The 16,434-nt window shown below is 39.3% G+C and overlaps 1 protein-coding gene across 1 annotated transcript; it reads right to left on the bottom strand.

The window, feature by feature from the left end:
- Window positions 1-226: 226 nt before the first annotated feature.
- LOC119054047 (40S ribosomal protein S2-like) lies at window positions 227-2,242 on the bottom strand. The gene is made up of 2 exons (XM_053670411.1): window positions 2,192-2,242; window positions 227-793 (listed from the first exon to the last, which is right to left on the bottom strand). The coding sequence occupies exons 1-2, from the start codon at window positions 2,240-2,242 to the stop codon at window positions 227-229; spliced, it is 618 nt and encodes a 205-aa protein (XP_053526386.1).
- Window positions 2,243-16,434: the final 14,192 nt, after the last annotated feature.

The following is a 16,434-nucleotide window of genomic DNA, read 5'->3' as shown; positions in this document are numbered from 1 at the left end:
GCCCCTACTGACTAGTACAGTGAAGTTGTCATTGTTCACACATGTGCATTCCAGTCCACTCTCCTTGGCTGCCAGGTTACATCAAAGTTGCCCAAACGGTTCTCATTATATTAACAATGGTTGGACTTTTTCTGGACGGACCTCATATGTATACTTCAAATTAGTACATTTTTATTCTTTTTTTTTTTAACAGGCTTAATTCACTTTGTTTTTCTCATACAAAAAATTATGTGGTGGCCACAGCTGGAGCCTGGGTCCTCTGCACAGAAACTCTGGTGTGGGTCTTTACAAGATGGTTGGTGAATTCCTGGTAGGGAGACTTGGTGAACACAGTCTCTTTCCAGAGGTCAGGGGTGGGATAGCTGTAGGTCTTGGAGATGGCATCAAAGGTGGCCTTGGCAAAGTTGCCCAGGGTAGCAGTGCAGCCCCTGGCTGAAGTGTAGCAGTCGTCAATACCAGCCATCAGCAGCAGCTTTTGGGGCACAGGGGCTGAGACAATGCCGGTGCCCCTGGGTGCAGGGATTAGGCGCACCAGCACAGAGCCACAGTGCCCAGTTACCTTACAAGGGACGGTGTGGGGTTTGCCGATCTTGTTCCCCCAGTAGCCTCGCTGCACAGGGACAGTGGAGAGCTTGGCCAAGATTATGGCCCCATGGATGGCAGTGGCTACTTCCTTTGAGCACTTAACACCCAGACCAATGTGTCCACTGTAGTCCCCAATGGCGACAAATGCCTGTTTTGCTTCTTTTACGGTCTGGGCGCCCCCCTGGGCTTTGCACCGTCCTTTGGTGTGCTAAAAATTTAGGCTATACTTTCATTTTAATAGCTATTGTGTCCCACCTAGAAATTAATTCAGAGAACTTTGAGCTAAACAGCTAACCTTGGACAAATGAGGATTCAAGTATACACATACATTTGAAAGTAAGGTAGTAAAGGGTCACGATCACCTCAGCACAGTTTGTTTCTCCAATCCCTGTAGTACATCGAATTCCAGGATTTAAACAGCAGGTTCGAAATAAATGTAAGATTACAAAGAGAGAAAACAGAATTTGAATTGCATCAATTCTGTCATTTCCTGTGACCACCTGGAGTTTTAATTTGTATTTTTAATTTGTATCAGTAGAGACATATGAAAGATGTTAAATCCCAATGAAACAGACAAGGATAATATTGTGATTTCTGGAACTGATATAAAATGAGCTTCTTTTTTCATGACACTGACAAGCTTATTCTTAAGTTTAAGACTTTTCCTGGCTATTTGTATATTGGTTGCTCCATGTGAAAGAAAGTTTTCAAAATTAAAATTAACGAAAATGTTCTTTGATTCACTATGAGTAAAGGTAGATTGACAAATGAACATAAACATACTAAGATCAATGAAGGAGTTCTGACCAAAAAAACCTGTAATGCTCTTCACTATTATGATAGGTTACTATTATGATATGAGAGATATGAAAAAAACTTACGGGAATAAGTTAAACATTAGTGCAATATTCCCTTTTGTACTCAAATATTTGTTTATTTTTTGTGTGTTTCCCTGACATCATTATATATAGAATATTTAGTAGGCAAAAGTTTTGCTTTCTGCATTTCTTTTCCTGTCAGTATTCTTATTCATTTCATTTCCTGATTGTGACTGAAAAGAGAAAGGGTATGAAAAAAATGACTCGTTCCCTGGGCCACATACCCCAGGTATGCTCCTGTCTCTGTCAACCAGAGGTAAAGAGGTTGGGCTGGTTTCAGGGTCAGAAAGGGGTGGTCCACAGGTGAAACCTAACTTAAAAGTGTGTTTTCTTTAAACTCCATGGTGTTCACTTACATTGTCTTGTTATTTATTTATTTATATTAGTTAAAACTATAAAATCAGGATTTTCCCCACAGATCATTGGAACCAGCATGCTTGATATCCTGACCAGAATTCCTAGGTTTTTACAATGTACTACCTGCCGTGTGTGTGTGTGTGTGTGTGTGTGTGTGTGTGTGTGTGTGTCTAAGAGAGACTATAGTAGGGCAGGTGTCAGTGCAAGGGTACAGAAGGGGTCCAGAGAGGATTTGGTTTCAGCATATTGACAAAAATTTATTTCCAAGAGGACTAATCGCTGGATCAAGTCCTAGGCCAAATGTTTTTTCTCTCCTTCCTTCAATAAGCATGTGTCTGTAGCTACACCTACTAGCCAGGCACTGCACTCACCAGTACATTCATCCCTCTAACCTTTATGTCCTTAAATTCTCTCAGCCCCATGGTTTCTGAACTTCACACTGACATACCTCATGGTGCGCAAGTGAGCTCCCAGGACACTTTAAATTTCCAAGGGAAATGCAGTGACACTTGACATTTGTAGGACACCACACAACGCAGTAGCTCCTCACTACGAGATCACGCTATGTTCCTTTACATGTCATCAAACTTTGCAAAACTGGGTTTTCCACAGTTGCTGTGATTAAAAAAAAGACAAGTACCATATAAAAATCAATGTGGATTGACCTTATTCCAAAAATCAAGATGTTGTGCAGTTTCCAGCAGGTACACACATTCCACTAGTAAGAAGTCATGGTTATTTAAGAATGAAATAAAAATATTATTTTTTCTTTCCATTTCTGTGTATTCTTTTTTCAGATAGATTTCAAGTTGCTGGGACATAAATAATTATTAAGTTGATTTGGAAGTAACTCAGGTCCATAAGGAAAAAGGTTATCCCTCACACAAAATAACTCTGCCTGTAGCACATGGAGGTATAATGTCAGCTCAGCCCAGACTGTGATGAGGACTAGACATCAGCTGTGGGAAATCCAGTAATAAAAGAGAACTGGTGCAGTTTCATACTAACCAAGGGTAATCTTGGTGACTGTGAAAATGCCTTGGGAAATTTTCAGACTACGATGGCCAGGATAAGCCATGATGTTAGAATTACTTCCAAAGGATATAATAAAATTAGAGAAGTCTTTCCTTCACCACAAATGAAAGTAACTTTATTTTTAAAAAAAGAAGTAGGCAAAAGAAAATCCTGATTGCAAAAGTATCACATTTATTACCAAATGTCAACCCCAAAATAGTAGTGGCATGATGTCTAATTGAATCATGATTTACATCAAGAGAAAAGAAAGTCCAAAAATAATCTAATGCAAATTAAAAAAAAAACACCAGCTATTAAGCCTAAGGGGAAGAGAGGAGACTTTCCACACACATTGTAGTGGCCCCCAAGACCTGCTGCCCTGCAGGTGCTTAACAGTTATGAGTGGGGTGAATTGACCCAAATTACTGGACACTGAACTAAATACCAGAGTGAATTTGAAAATTCTCCCATGAGCTAAAACAAAACTCTCTAAGACTTTTCTGTTTCTAAAAAACCAACTACCATTAACAGGTAAATTTTATGTCATGTAAATTATATTTAAATAAAGTTGTTTAAAAAACACTACAAGGATCTCCCCTAAAAATTGCATCGATGATGGTTAAAAAATTCTCTCTTCATCTGGTAGGAAATTACTGATTTTCCATTCACATTTCTTATCACATTTTTAGTTTCTCCAAGTTACATAAGTAACATGCATTCATAAGCATGCTTATAAAAAATTCAATAATGCAAAAAAATTGAGAAGGCGGTTGGTTTGACTAAATAATGAAAAGCACAAGTTTTGGCATCAGACTAACATGTTACTTAAAACATCTGTGCTTCATCTTCCTCATCAGTAAAATGGAGATAATGATGATGATGGTGATAATTTTATGAGAGCTTACCATGTGTCAAGGGCTACTCTAAAAAGTTTATACTTAATCTCCATTAATCCTTACAACATCCCCATTACTTAAGTACCACTTTTATTTCCATTTTACAGAGGAGGAAACTGAGGCACAGAAGATTTAAGTAACTTGTTTTAAGGTGACAGTCTTAAAAGGTGACACTCTGGAATATCTATAACCAGGAAGAGCCTACGCTGTTAGCCACTCGTGTCTTCCTCATGGAGCTGTGATGACTGAGTGAAATAATATAGGAAAAGCTTTAAAACAAGGCCTAGAACATACAATAAATGTTAGCTTTAACTAATTATTTTAAGGTAAAAAGTGAAAATCTCCCTTTATTTGTATTGTATTGCCCTCCCCAGAAGAAATCGCTATTACACATATATTTTATATTTAAATATATATTTATATAAATAAAATAATATAAACATATCATTCAGCTACTTGCTTGCATTCAGTTACATTCTTTGGACACTTGGAGACATTTACATGACTCCAATTGTCCAAAGGACACATTTACATGTGCATAAAGATCATTTAATTTAAGGTAAAGATGATGGTAGATAGGGGGAGGGCAAGAATAGTTTGGGAAATAGAATTAAAGAACTTGAGACACATGGTCATAAACTAAAGGGGGGGAATCATGGGGGTGGGGGGTGCAGAGTGGAGGGGAATGAAGGGGGAATAGAACAACTGTAATGGCATAATGAATAAAATTTAAAAAATAAATAAATAAAAGGAAGGAAATTCTGAAAAAAAAAGATGATGGTTTAATTAAGTGGGGAAGAAGAATTAGTTAATTAATGCTGTTAGTACTACCAGTTATCTTTTCTTCCATATTTACTGAATATGGTCATGTTCACTGAATATGACACAATGGGCTACAATCGTCTATGGCATACCAAAGGTGCCCTCCCAGGTGAAGGACATGCTACTGTATCTTCTACCTCCCAACACGAAGAAAATAAGCACAACCATCTTTGAAATTTTTGTGATAGCAGGTATCACTCTGACCTACTTATTGAATGAATTTACAAGGCTGCTAGATTTAAATAGGGTCCTGATCCAGAGAGAGAATTTTCTGGCAGGTTAAAACTATAAGCAAAACCCCAAAAGAGAGTCACAGAGCAGACCCCCAGGACTGCAGGATTCTGTAGCGCACAACTATTTGCTTCCTGAGAACACACATGATGGCAATGGTACCTTCAAGAGCAGACCCAAGCTGGTCTAGAGAGTACATGTGACTTGAGTAGGAGGCCAAGACTGCTATGTAACCTTCACCTTTCACACTGATTCCTCTCCCCCAGATTATACTTACAGCCCTGTGATGTTCTCTATGGCTAATATACAGGAAAAAGGAAAGCATTTTTCCTCTATCTGCCTAAGTTCTCTAGCTGGGGCTCAAAAGTTAGACTGACAAGAAATAGATTAACAAGAGAAAAGCCAAGTTTATTAACATGTGCATCTTGCCTACACAGTATGGTAGCACTCAGTGATGAGTGACTCAAAGTTGGGCTTATATAGTATCTTAACAAAAGAACAATAAATTTTTAACAAGTGACAAGACAAAGGAAAAGGACTTTGAGCTTCTAAGGAAGGTAGATATATTGGGAAACCAATGGAAGTTAAAGACTAGTTAGTAAAATTCATTATATAAAGTCCTCCGGTGGCATCTCTGGGCTGAGAAGGGTCCAGAGCTGTCTCTGGTGATTAGCTCCTGTCCTTCCTGATAGAGAGGGAAGGAAAGACACCTTCGCAAATTCATGGCCTGTTTTTAGGCAAATAGGGAGAGGGCAGAGAACTTTTCTTGTCTCTGTTTCTTCTCAACTGCCTTCGGTTCAAAATGTTTTATATAAAAGTGGCATATTTTGGAGTGGCATATTCTGCTCCTTTCCACTGAAAAGGAGGAAAAAATTCATGACTAACTCACTAAAAATAAATTGCTACTGTACTATAGCCTCACAGAGAGAAATGCTTCCAGTAAAGACCATAGAGGGAGTAATACTTCCAGTAAGGAAGCATCCAGTGGTGCATTTCATGTTGACAGTGACGATAAGTAGTCATGAGCTCAGTCTGGAAGGAGAAGTGACCTTACGTAAGAATATTCATAAATCCCTGAGTAATCACAAGTTACTAGATTGGTTTATCAGAGTCTGAAAGGAACAAGATAGAAAGATTATAAGATCAGAAGAGGTTGGGAGAAGTAACACCTGAATGAACTTATGCCAGAAACACAAAGTGTGTGGATCACTGTGTCTCATATCAATTCCCAAAAGAGAACATCTGCGGAGGAGGCAGCACTGAACACCTGTGTGGATGGGGTGATGCCTCCAGGGGAGGTCAGCCAGCCTCCATCCTCACCTGCCGCATGAACAGAATGGGCCTGTGAATAATGTGGCACGGTAATGGGCGTGGAGTCTAGACGTGAGCCCAACTACGTTAGATCTGGCTGCTGTTGCAGGTACAACTTTTTAGTATAAGAACTGAAGCTGAGCCCTCAGGATGGTGCCATTGTTCGATGAGATCAACTAGTTACTAATGAGAAGTTGATTAAATCAGATATCACAGATATAAGTCTGCCTTCAGTACATCAGCCCGCACTACCAGGTGTGCTAAACGGTCTTCCTCTGTATTTCTCAGTATCTCAGCGAATACCTTCACCATTGCACAGACCATATTGAGTTCTAATTTTATGTGTCTATTTCATGCCAGCTGCTAACTTCTTGAGGGAAGGTTCTAGGTGTTACTCTTTGTGAGTTTCCTAATCCTACCAGAGGGCTAACACTTCCTACCATATGCTTTACAAATACTCGGTAAGTAAATGAAAGAGTAAAAAGACTCACGTAACAACCAAATGAGCTCTACTAAAAGTGATAACTAGGACAGTGGCAGTGGTTTTGAAGAATCTCTGTCCTTGTCTCCCAATGTATTATTTCCTATCAGTCAGCACACTACAATTAAGTAGCCTTTCATAACCATAGTGAGACCAGGATAAGGAAAAAATCAGACTGGACCATAATTCAGTGGGTGAAACGATTTTATTATCTATTCATTATTAACTTTCATTGTTAAAATGCACAGTTTAACAATGTGTCATTGTTAAATCACAAATCACACAAAACCTAATATTAGAACTCTGTCACGTGTCTCTACGGCCCTGGCACAGTGCCTGGCGTAACACAGACACTTCATATGAATGACTTAATGTCTGAACTAATGAATAAGAGGTGACATGGAATATTGAAAAATCTATGGGCCTAACATACAGGTAGGGCTGGATTCAAATCCCAGCTGTACCACTTACTACCTGTGTAACTTTGAAGCTAGAATAGAGATAATAATACCTTTGTGAATTATTTGGGTGAATGAGTCAGAAAACCAACCCTAACAATCACAGTGAAAATAAACAAACAAATATATAGGATATCCTGTTGGCTTGCTTAATTGGGAAATCCAAGTAGTTAGAATCACTTGAGCTCTGCTGGAATCCAAGAAATCAAATGATTTGACTGGGAATCGCAAGACCTCTGCTTATTTTTATTCTTAGACCACTATTCTCCGTGGAGTAGCAAGATGGCCACTAGATGCTCCCAGCTTGCATGGTTCCTAGAACTCATGTTCCCAAGAAAGAGCAAGACTTCCTCTCAGCCATCGTGTGCAGCAAACCCAGAAAGGACTTCTTACTGGGACTTCTGGGGTCACATGTCCACTCCTGGCCTAGTCACTGTATCCAAATCCTGGAGAGGCGTGTGGGGCCAGTGAAAGCACACGAAGAATTACTAAAGTCGGAGAGGGGTGGTTCACAAAAACAAAAATTTCCAAGCTAACATACTTGCACTTGTAATTAATTACCTTTGTAGCATTGATGTGATGAATAACTGTAAAATCACATGTAAAGTACTTACTAAACAGTAATGGGCATACAACAAACAGTAGCCATCATTAATAACAGAACTTTTAAGGGACTGGAGTTCAATGTAATTATAAGACTTATACATTCTTAGAAGTTTATTCATTCAAATAAAAAATACTTCTTTTTAAATGTTGGATTTTATAATATCATCCTAATTTAAAAAAAACAAAAAAACAGAAAATTGCCCTGGTATCACTAAAAACTAAGAAGGAGAATCTGGTAGTTGCAAACTCTGAACTTTTAGAGTTAGGCCATTATGCTTCATTAAAACAGTTCCTGAAACTGAAATTTGATATCATTATCAAATTGGCTCATATAGTTAGCTTCCCTCTTTTGCTTATTTTCTGGTTTAAAGAAAAAAATTAAAGGGTACTAAATACAAGGTGGTATACAGGATTGGACACTGGAACAGAAAAGGACATTAGCACAAAAACAAGTGAGATCCAAAATGGCAAAACACTGAGAAAATTTTTGAGAAGTCTTGATGACTTCACATGGCGAGAAGAAGTAAAACTTAAGGAAACCTGGTGACCAAGTAAGGCGGGACGAGTGACACTGTACTCCCAGCAGCAGTTCACCTTGTGAAAACTGAGGGAAGAAGGAATAGTCTTGGTCAGCAGGAAACGTTCACTCCTTCCCAAAACGTCTTCAACAGAACTTAGTGTCTTTGGCATGTCTAAGTAATAGAAGAGGAACCCTGGCCAAATAAGTCTGGGGAACACAAAGGAAAACATTCTGAAATCATCGATTTCAAATGCACATTTGCATTTTGAAGACTCTAAGACTTCCTGCAATAGACAAAGCTGAAAACAGTTTTTCCCAAAAGTATTTTGTCATAGCATGTTTCCATATAACACCCATTAATGACTTGCCTCTTAGTGCTCTTGGAAAATACTTACAGGTAAGTTCCTAAGTCTGGTAGTAAGCTAAGGAAGCTTGGCAAGTATGTAACCAAGTCATCAGGTATAAAATAAAACACATGACACCAAAGAAATGTCCCCACCTGTGGTGAGCTACTTTGGACCACACCCTCAGAATCCTAAAGGGCACCTAAATAGGGAGGTTCGAGAAACACAGTGGTAAGCAATAAGAAACTAGTGACAAACCCCTTTCCTGGTGACAAAGGCCCAGAAACACATATCCACAAGGTAAGGAATACATGATGGAGGCAGGGGCACTCAGGAAGGCTCCCTTCCTGCAAAAATGACAATCACTGATTTCTGGAGTTTCTTGAAAAGGAAAATGACTATTCTGTTATAGACATAGGATTAATGCCAGCAACCTTGGGACCTCCGATGGAGGTTAAAGGTCACACTGATGACCTATTACAATTCTGAAAGTTAATGTAGGCAGAACAAGCATTAAGGAGCTCAGTAGTTAAAGAGGGTAGCCATGGTGACAATGAGCTGGAGGGAAGGGGCTGAAAGAGATAAACCCCTAGTTGATCATGGAACTGGCTCTAATCTGAATCTAGATTTAAAAGGGCAAGTTTTTTTAGCCTCACACTGGCTAGTGTGGCTCAGTGGATTTAGCACCAGCCTGTGAACCAACAGGTTGTTGGTTCAATTCCCAGTCAGGGCACATGCCTGGATTGAGGACCACGTCCCCAGTTAGAGGTGTTACAAGAAGCAACCGATCAATGTTTCTCTCTCTCTCTCTCCTTCTTCCTCCCTTCCCCTCTCTCTACAAAAATAAATAAATAAAACCTTAAAAAAAAAGAGCAAATTTCCTTGGCCTTAACGACATTAGAAAACTGAGTGGAGATGCCACCCTTGGAGAGCCAGAGATTTGGCCTCAAAAGAATCAGAGGCTGTCATGCAGCCGGAACCCAGGTGCTGCCCAACGGACAGAGTAACCGGAGGCAAGCTGCTTCGGGGTGGTGGGCATTGCCATCTCTCCTCTTGCTGGGGTCATTCTAAACCTTGACATGCATGACTTTCTTCAAAAATTATTGCTGATTTTACTTGTAGTTTGCAAACTACCTGCACTATGAGCGTAAAACAGCACCTGTTGTTCTGTAGCACATCCCAATAACTGTCTGGTTCTAAGGGTCAATCTAACTAATTTTCAACATCAATCAAACTTGGGAAAAGAGAGGACAAAGTAGGGCAAATATTCCCAGAATAACTGATCGAAAACCAAACATTTTTCCACCAAAAGTTATATTTAGAGTAAATTATGCAATTTAAAAGTTATGCCATTGCAGTTATGGAAACAATCAAAGGTAAATTATTTGCTTCTATTTTTAATCACAAAAATCAATATAATCATAAATATCAATTACCTCTAGAGAAACTGTAAGTGTAGTCCATGTTATTTATGATGTAGTTGAGGAGCTAAGTTCTTGTTTCACCTGGTTCCTCTAGAGAAATAACTGTTTTTGTTTAGAAAAATACCTTGATAAGCCTCTTAGTAATGGAAAGGGAGACCTGGAGAGCTTGGATTGTAAGGAGACAACCTGGAGAGGACTAAGATACCCCAATTAAAAAATAATAAAACAAAAGTGTGGGGTTAGAAGCTCTTAGAAGCCAGCAGAAGCAGGAAAAGCCCGGCAGGAAGCAGGTCTAGTTGGTGGGAGAGTTTTATTAAGAACTGGGGGGGACTTCTGCCAAGATGGAAGCGTAGGTGGAAGCACTGAGCCTTCTCGCACAACCAAGTTTAAAAACAATAAAGTTTTAACAACAAAAACACAGCCAAACCACAGAAAAATTGAACTACACGGAAGTCTGACAATAACAAAACCTTCAGCCAAACCGGTAAGAGGGGCAGAACCAGCAGCAGAGCGGGGTTGGGCAGGGAAGATACATCAGACCAACCTGGGTGCTCGACCCAGGTGCGCCAGCAGCTGTAGGCGGATCCCAGGTGTGGAGAGCGGGCAGACCCACTGAGGGCTGATCGCGGTCACACATTCGCACACAGATAAACCGGTGAAGGAGCTAGCAGTGAGATGGACCGCACAGGCCCCAGTGGCAAGAAGCAGCAGAGGGAACTGCCATTGTCCCTCTCTGACCCCGCCCCCACATACAGCGTCACAAACCAGCGACCTGGGTGGCCCCGCCCTGGTAAACAACTAAGGCTCTGCTCCTCATAAGTAACAGGCACAAACAGATCAAAACATGGCTCAAGAACAACTCAGAGCCCCAGAGCTGATAAATCTAAGTGATGAAGAAATAGCCAAACTTTCAGATGCACTGTTCAGAACACTGGTGATCAGGATGCTCACAGAACTGGTTGATTTTAGTCACAAATTAGAGAAACATATGAAGGCTAAACTAATTGAAATGAATGGAAATACACAGGAAACCAATAGTGATGGAAAGGATACTGGGACTCGAATCAAAGGAGTGGACCAGAAGGAGGAAAAAAATGACCAAACAGAAAAGGATGAAGAAACAAGAATTCACAAAAATGAGGAGAGGCTTAGGAACCTTTAGGACATCTTTAAACGTTCCAACATCCGAATTATAGGGGTACCAGAAGGGGAAGAGGAACAGCCACTAGTGGAAAACTTATTTGAACAAATAATAAAGGAGAACTTCTCCAATCTGGCAAAGGAAATAGACTTCCAGGAAATCTAGGAAGCTCAGAGAGTCCCAAAGAAGTTGGACCCAAGAAGGAACACACCAAGGCACATCATAATTACATTAGCCAAGATTAAAATGAAGAAGAGAATCCCAGAAGCAGCAAGAGATAAGGGGACAGTCACCTACAAAGGAGTTCCCATCAGACTGTCAGTGGATTTCTCAAAAGAGATCTTACAGGCAAGAAGGGGCTGGAAAGAAGTATTCCAAGTCATGAAATCCAAAGACCTACATCCAAGATTGCTCTACCCAGCAAAAGTTTCATTTAGAATAGAAGGGCAGATAAAGTGCTTCTCAGATAAGATCAAATTCAAGGAGTTCATCATCACCAAGCCCTTATTATATGAAATGTTAAAGGGACTTACCTAAGAAAAAGAAGATAAAAAAGATGAACAGTGAAAGGACAGCAAACTCACAGTTATTAAGAACCACACCTAAAACAAAAGCAAACTAAGAGGACAGCTAGATCAGGAGCAGTACCATAGAAATGTAGATCACGTGGAGGGTTAGCAACAGGGGAGTGGGAGAAGGAGAAGGGGGGAGAAAGTACAGAAAATAGGTAGCATAGATGGTAGGTAGAAAATAGATAGGGGGGAAGGTAAGAATAGTAGGGGAAATATAGAATCTAAAGAACTTGAGACACGTGGTCATAAACTAAAGGGGTGAGTGGTGGGGGAGGGGTGTGCAGGGTGGAGGGGAATGAAGGGGGGAAATAGAACAACTGTAATGGCATAATTAATAAAATATATTTTTTTAAAAAAAAGAACGGGGAAGCTTAGCACTAAATCTAAGTCATCTACAGGACAATGCTGGTCCGTAGCTCTGCTTACATTACCCGAAATCCCCAGGTAAATCTGTTGTACAGAGCATATGTGTCTCTCTGGGGAAGATCAACCATACAAAGTTATATCCTGCTTCAGTTTTGGACTGGCACAAGGATAATCACTGCCCTTTCTTTCAGAGGTAGGACTTGGAAAAATTGGCACTATTTTGGAAATAATACCTAGATCTGTCATTTCCCTGACCTTCCTCTTGCAAGTGGGGAAGATAGGCTTGCTTAATCAAGGTTCGGGTCCTTTAAAGTTAGGATTTGAGGGGAAAGAAAAGAGTAAATAAAGAGGAAGAGTAAATGGTTTTATTTTTTGCCTTCTCCCCTTGGTGATAGAGAAGGAACACAAAGAAAAATGGGACCTGAGCAGAGGCTGTGGTCACTCCAATCATCCTCTCTCCTACTTTCCTCTCACCTGCCTTCCCTCCGTGCCCTCCTTCCTCCTCCACTTTGCCAATTCTGCAATTCTTCTTTCACTAGTAGGTGCCTGTGCTCAGGAAGGCGGCAGCTGCACCAGCTCAGCTGTCACCTTGTCCAATAGCTTCTCGCCCAGATGTAGTGGGAGGGCTTCTCACAGCACCGGATGCATTCACTGCCTTCCTTTCCTTGGACAAACCCTTTCTCCTGAATGTGAAATGTTTCCATGCATTTAAAATCAAAGTTGTGTTACTTGTCCAAACATCTGATTTACTCAATTTCAATTTTTGTGGCTTTTTCTTCTGTGGATATGTTCTGTTGTTCATACTATCCACCTAAATATTTTATATTTTATTGATAAATACTACATATGCACTTCTTGTGTTAAAGGTCAGTGTTGTCTATGATAAGGAGATTTTCTTGGTTAGTTATTATAACACACTACATTGTAGTGTTTAAAATAGTTACTTCCCTGTTTCTCAGAAAACATTGACATTATCAAGTATCAGTAAAACTATCAGAACAAAACCATTTACTTTCTTTTACTCCTACTTTCTTGTATACTTAGTTATCTGATCACCATGCTAGGTTCATATATAGGAAAAAGAAGAAGGGCACTATAATAAATGAAACTCCTAGCATATAATGGCAATGACAACGATACAAACTAGCATTTATAGAACCCTTACCATGCTCCAAAAACACGACTCATTCTTTTGTATACTTAATCCTCTTATCCAATTCTCACCACAACCCAAAAAGAAATGTACTGTCTCCATTTTTCAGATAAGGGACCTGAAGCACAAAGAAGTAAGCGTTTTATACTATGACACAGTAGGTAACCGACCAGGGCTGAATGACTCCCATTAAACACAGTAACAAGTGAAATCAGCCTGGTCAGAAAATCAAAGGAAAAATCTCACACTGCAGCAGGGGAAAATCAAAAGTAAGAAAGGAAAGCTATCAAAAATTAGTCATATTTAGCTCTTAAATATAAGAGCTAAAAATATAAAACTCTTGGAGGAAAATAGGTCTAAATCTTCATGACTTTGATTTGGCAGTGGATTCTTAGATAGGACACCAAAGCATAAACAACCAAAAAAAAATAGAAAGTTGGACTTCATCAAAATCAGCAACTTCTGTATATCAAAGTACATTGTCAAGTAAGTGAAAAGACAACCTAGAGAAAAGGAGAGTATATTTGCAAATCCTATATCTGATAAGGGTTTTTGACATTCTGAATATATAAAGAAATCCTGCAACTCAACAACAGAAACACAAACAATCCAATTAAAAATATGAGCTAAAGACTTAAGGATACATTTCTCCAAAGAAGACTTACAATTAAACAACAGGCACACGAAAACACGCTCGAGATATGAAGAGCTCCATCCAAGATGGAGGTGTAGGTAGAGATGCTTCACTTCTTCGCACAGCCAAAAGCAGGATAACAACCAATTTAAAAACAATGAACAACCAGAACTGCCAGAAAATCAAATAGCATGGGATTCCAACAACCAAGCAATTTTATATGTAAATATATATTTATATATAAATATAAATATATAAATATATATTTATATAAACATAAGTATTTAAAATTATATGTAAATATGTATTTATAGAGAGAGGGAGAAAGAAATAAAAACATCTATTTATTATGAATTTATTTGTTGCTTTTGTATGTGTCCTAACCAGAGTTTGAACTCACAACCTTGGTGTATCATGCCGATACTCTAACCAACTGAGCTACCCAGCTAGGGCTCTCATCTGGATTATAGTAATAACTTTTTCTTGATCTATCTGCTTCTCTAATACCCCTCTACAGAGTCATCTCTACTTCCACCATCCATCTTCAGAATAGCCACCAAAATTTTCTTACAATATTACAAATCTGATAAGGCTGTATCTTTTTTTAAAACATCCTTCGATGCCCTTTAGGATAAAGTCCGAACTCCCTAGCATAGAAAGCCAGCTCTTCACAACTTGACCCTCACCTTTTCCAGACAGTCACCCCCCTGTCCCCAACAACACTGGCTGCTCACTCTATTTATGATCTTTTCTTCCCAGATACTCTTTCTATAATTGCCTATCCCATGGGAACTCCTGGTTGCCCTCCCAAATCCCGCTAAAATGCCACCTCCTCTATAACTATATAAATCATTTCTCAGTTCCCATTGCAAGGATGAGCTGTTCCTTTCTCTGTGGTAGCATTGCATACTATAAGCATTTGTCATGTTGTTTTAAGAGTATTTACTTCCCTATATCCCCACCCCCGAGCACAAGTTTTCAAAGGCAGAGACTGGGACTTGATCCCTTTGATTCATTTTTTCACTAATTACAATTTAGATGAACAAGAGAAAACTTTCTTCTCTATCCAAAAGTGAATATTCAAGAGTTACTAAAATTCATTTAAAATATCTGTAATGCTGAATTCTCTTTAAATTACTAAAAATAAACAGAAATATAAAGTCTGAGAATACCTTTTAACTTTAATTCAATGCAAAGATCATAGAAAACCTCATATAACTTTCAAATTAGTGGGTCCAAGCTCATAAATATTCATTTATTCTATAAACATTCACTGTACACCTGTTACATACCAGATACTGATGAGAGGTACCAGGTCTTCAAGTATAGTTGAACTGTGACTATGCAAAATTAAAGCAACTATGTGAAGAAAGCAAATTTAATTAACTGATCTCAAATTTTTACCTTAACTAATACAGACTACCCAATCACCAGATAGTTTCGAAGATATATCTAAATAATTAAATTCTGCAGCTCCAGCATATACATGTATGTTGTGCTCCCCATGATGCATTACAGTCGAAAAACATGGTGCTCTTTCCCAAAAAGTGTATAATATAATGACAAAATGAATAGGCAAGGTGATATGATAGAAAAAGCACTGAACTTGGAGTCGGGACTACTATTAACCAGGACCTTGGGAAAATAAATTAATCTGTCACTTTAACTGCAATTTTATCTTTGGTAAACATTGAAGTAGTTAGACTAGATTAAGAATCTCTAGATCATGGATTCTTAATTGTTATATGTATAACGACCGTTATGTGTATCAAGGACCAAACCAGCCCTAGCAGCTGGAGTTGGGGTGATTAGAAGAGGAAGGGAGTCTGAAGAGATTCCCAAACTGAAGGCTTAACTTTGGATAAAACTGTTTCTATAGAATGTGAAGAGTGGTAAGTACAGTAAATGAACAGTCAGGCCTATGCTTACAGATTTTTATTTAATTTTTTTCATGTAATTCAAAAGAAATTCTGAGTAATGTTACCGCTAAGAAAAGAAATGATCTGTTTAAAAGGAGACTTAAAGAAGGGAATTTTTGCCCTGGCTGGGTGGCTCAGTTGATTGAAGCATCATCTGGCACACCCAAAAGTTGCAGGTCTGATCCCCGGTCAGGCCACATATGTCCATACTACATACTTAACTTGCATGTTCAGTCCCTGCGGGCAGGTATGGGAGACAACTGATTGATATTTCTCTCTCACATCAGTGTTTCTCTCTCTCTCTCTCTTTCTCTCTCTCTCTCACTCACTTTCTAAGATCAATAAACATATCCTCAGGTGAGGATTTAAAAAGAAAAAGGGCCCTGGCTGGTGTGGCTCAGTGGATTGAGCACAGAATTCCAACCGAAGAGTCACCAGTCTGATTCCCAGTCAGGGCACATGCCTGGGTTGCCGGCCAGGGTCCTAGTATAGGGGTGTGAGAGGCAACCACACATTGATGTTTCTCTCCCTCTCTTTCTCATTCTCTTCCCCTCTCTCTAAAAAGGAAAAAAATTAAAAAAGAAAGAAAAAGAGAAAGGGAATTCTTAGTGCTCCACCAAGGTCCCTGGAAGGTGAGGGAGTGGAGCACAAGCTCTCCTTGGCCACTGACCCATGTCACAGCACATTTCCCTTTGCCATTCCCGCCCTCATTCCCCTCAGAA

Source organism: Artibeus jamaicensis, unplaced genomic scaffold, assembly GCF_021234435.1.
Source record: "Artibeus jamaicensis isolate MK-2021 breed Jamaican fruit bat unplaced genomic scaffold, CSHL_Jam_final contig_585, whole genome shotgun sequence".
In the NCBI taxonomy this organism is placed as follows: Eukaryota; Metazoa; Chordata; class Mammalia; order Chiroptera; family Phyllostomidae; genus Artibeus; species Artibeus jamaicensis.
This window is presented reverse-complemented; position numbering and strand designations above follow the sequence as displayed.

Coding starts and splice junctions, on each gene's coding strand:
- LOC119054047 (XM_053670411.1), bottom strand. CDS start 2,242: ATGGGGCTGAGAGAATTTAAGGACATAAAGGTTAGAGGGATGAATGTA. Junction 794..2,191: donor TTAGAGGGATGAATGTACTG/GTGAGTGCAGTG, acceptor CTAAATTTTTAG/CACACCAAAGGACGGTGCAA.